General features: G+C 32.7%; 1 protein-coding gene across 1 annotated transcript; it reads left to right on the top strand.

Annotated features, from left to right (window-relative positions):
- The first annotated feature begins 591 nt into the window (after nucleotides 1-591).
- On the top strand, nucleotides 592-2332 carry LOC105565718 (retinol dehydrogenase 11-like). Its single transcript, XM_012019140.1, has 2 exons — nucleotides 592-1254; nucleotides 1802-2332. The coding sequence occupies exons 1-2, from the start codon at nucleotides 906-908 to the stop codon at nucleotides 1924-1926; spliced, it is 474 nt and encodes a 157-aa protein (XP_011874530.1). The 5' UTR covers nucleotides 592-905; the 3' UTR covers nucleotides 1927-2332.
- Nucleotides 2333-2454: the final 122 nt, after the last annotated feature.

Raw genomic sequence — 2454 nt, 5'->3', positions numbered from 1 at the left:
ATTACTTTGTATTTGTGTTTTCACATTAGAACTTTATGAATTTTATTACCTGTAATAAATATCGACTGTTCGGCGTAAAAGCTTTGTATCGTTGTTCTGTGTGCTTTCCTTTCCATGTTTTATTCACTACTGTTGTGTCCTACCGATTGTCGGAGTGGAATAATTAGAACACTGCACTTATTTAAAGGAGAATATCTGAGTGTATATTACACGTGTGCTACGGTCGAAGATTTGAACAGAAAAGAGCGAGTACTGCTCCGGTATCGCTATCCGGTTCGTATGGATCGGTTCCCATGGAACGTGGGCTTCATCATGTTACGTCAAAACCGGAATAACCTTGGAATGTGGAGGTGGAACGACGCAACTAGCAAGTTTAAATGTCTCGCTAAAAATAACACGCTCGGAGGCGCGTGGAAGCGAGCCAAACGCACTTTTCAAAGGCTCTAAAAAGGCCAATGTCCGTGAGGACACTCTCATGACTCTTTCTAAGAGCGGTGCGATCGCAGGTCCTAATTTTAGGTCAAGGAAATTAATCCCTATTACCCTGGGACGGACCTTGTGCACTCTCAAAGGGGAACGAAGGGGGTGAGGTCCTTAGAAATAAAATAAATGAGAAAGAAATAGGTTTAACATAGCATTATATTTAAGATTTGTGCGAACAGATAATTTTGGTCAAGCATTACAATTAGGAGTATATGTATTGTATAACGGTTTTTTCTGAGATATGAATATATATAAAGTTAATATCTACACATTTTCATGTAATTCACACAGATTTATATAATTGTATTATTTACTCACACAATATACATATACATGACTGATTTCTTATTCAAAGTCGTATCTCGATTTTACGCAATTTACATATTCAGAAATTGTATAAAAACGAAACACAATTAACAATTATGAGAAAAATCAGTCACATATGTAATAACATGATAATTTTCAGAGCAAACAGGAAACAGTTTCAAGGTAATCCAGGTGAACTTGCGGTTTATCATTTGGATCTCTGCAGCCTCAAAAGTGTAAAAAAATGTGCTAAAAACTTGGTGAAAAATGAATCAGCTATTCACCTGCTGATAAATAACGCTGGTGTGATGATGTGCCCGCAAGAAAAGACTGAAGATGGATTCGACTTGCAGCTGCAAACAAACCATCTCGGTCACTTCCTTCTTACACTTTTACTGCTACCAAAAATACACTCCTCCGATTTTGGTTGTAGAATAGTGAATGTTTCGTCTTGTATGCACACATGTTCGTAAAATTAATAACTTTCTAGTTAAATTTCTAACTTGCACAAATATAAATTATTAAATAGTATATGCTTATACATATAGTAACATGACACTATTATGGAAGAAAATTTATTTGACTATCACAATAAAATTGTTACTACATATTTTTTTAGAGAACAAATAAATTTTATTAATATATGATGTAAATATTTCAATATTATAGTAAGAACTGTTTTGTTGGAAAAATAGAAAAAATTTACAAGACAGATTTTGTTTATGTTTTCTGTCAAAACAAATATTCTATCCGTAAAAAATACATTTTGCTAGTACAACAAAATTATATCGCCGATATAAAATGTTGATACGAAAGACAAAATCAGAAAAAAAGAAATTATAGAGCAAATTTAAAGCTATTTTAGTAAATACAATTTTCTTAACAAATCGTATTGATTAAAAAACTAACAAAATTTACTATAACATTTACATATTTGCTCAGTAAATTTTTTCCCATGATACATAACACTAAAAAGAAATAGTTGATAATAATAGCTATTATCATAATACAGTTGGCGCTATACATGAGGATCTAAATTTGGAAAAAACATACACTCCCTTCAAAGGGTATGCGCAAAGTAAGTTAGCGAACGTATTGTTCACCAAGGAACTCGCTCGTCGGTTAAAAGGTATATGAAAACATTATTAGACGCAAATATTATAGAGGACTTGAATATTACATATTTGAAGACGTACGCTGACAATAATTACAATTAAGTACAGAAACAGATTATAAGACTTCTGCTAGCTTTATCTAACAACTTCCCTATTAATTTATACAGTGTTCCACTTTTTGAACATTACTCTCTAACGATTTTTTCTGTTCAGATTCTTTAGTCTGGTTAAAAACTATTTCTTTTTACAAGAACGCCATATACCAACAGTTTGTAACTTAGCTAATTTTAAGTGGAATTTTCTTTAATAGGGATTTTTAATTTAAAAGTTACTTATAAACATGTATAACTAATGATTACAACAAATAATGATTTCCATATCGATATTTTTGCCAAAAGAAAATATATTCCAATGTTTGGGAAATTTCCTCACTTTCGAATCTCGTCATGAGATCGAGAGATCGCGAAATCTCCGTGAGCGCTGCGAGAGGATCGGGGGGTGAGAAAGGACGTGCAACGTGGCGAGAATGACTACACTGAGAAAAATTTTC

The sequence above is a fragment of the Vollenhovia emeryi genome, unplaced genomic scaffold, assembly GCF_000949405.1.
Source record: "Vollenhovia emeryi isolate VEMERY1.0 unplaced genomic scaffold, V.emery_V1.0 DF943442.1, whole genome shotgun sequence".
NCBI lineage: Eukaryota > Metazoa > Arthropoda > Insecta > Hymenoptera > Formicidae > Vollenhovia > Vollenhovia emeryi.
The sequence above is the reverse complement of the archived record's forward strand: the minus strand, read 5'-3'. Positions and strand labels throughout refer to the sequence as shown.

Coding starts and splice junctions, on each gene's coding strand:
- LOC105565718 (XM_012019140.1), top strand. CDS start 906: ATGAGAAAAATCAGTCACATATGTAATAACATGATAATTTTCAGAGCA. Junction 1,255..1,801: donor TTCGTCTTGTATGCACACAT/GTTCGTAAAATT, acceptor ATCATAATACAG/TTGGCGCTATACATGAGGAT.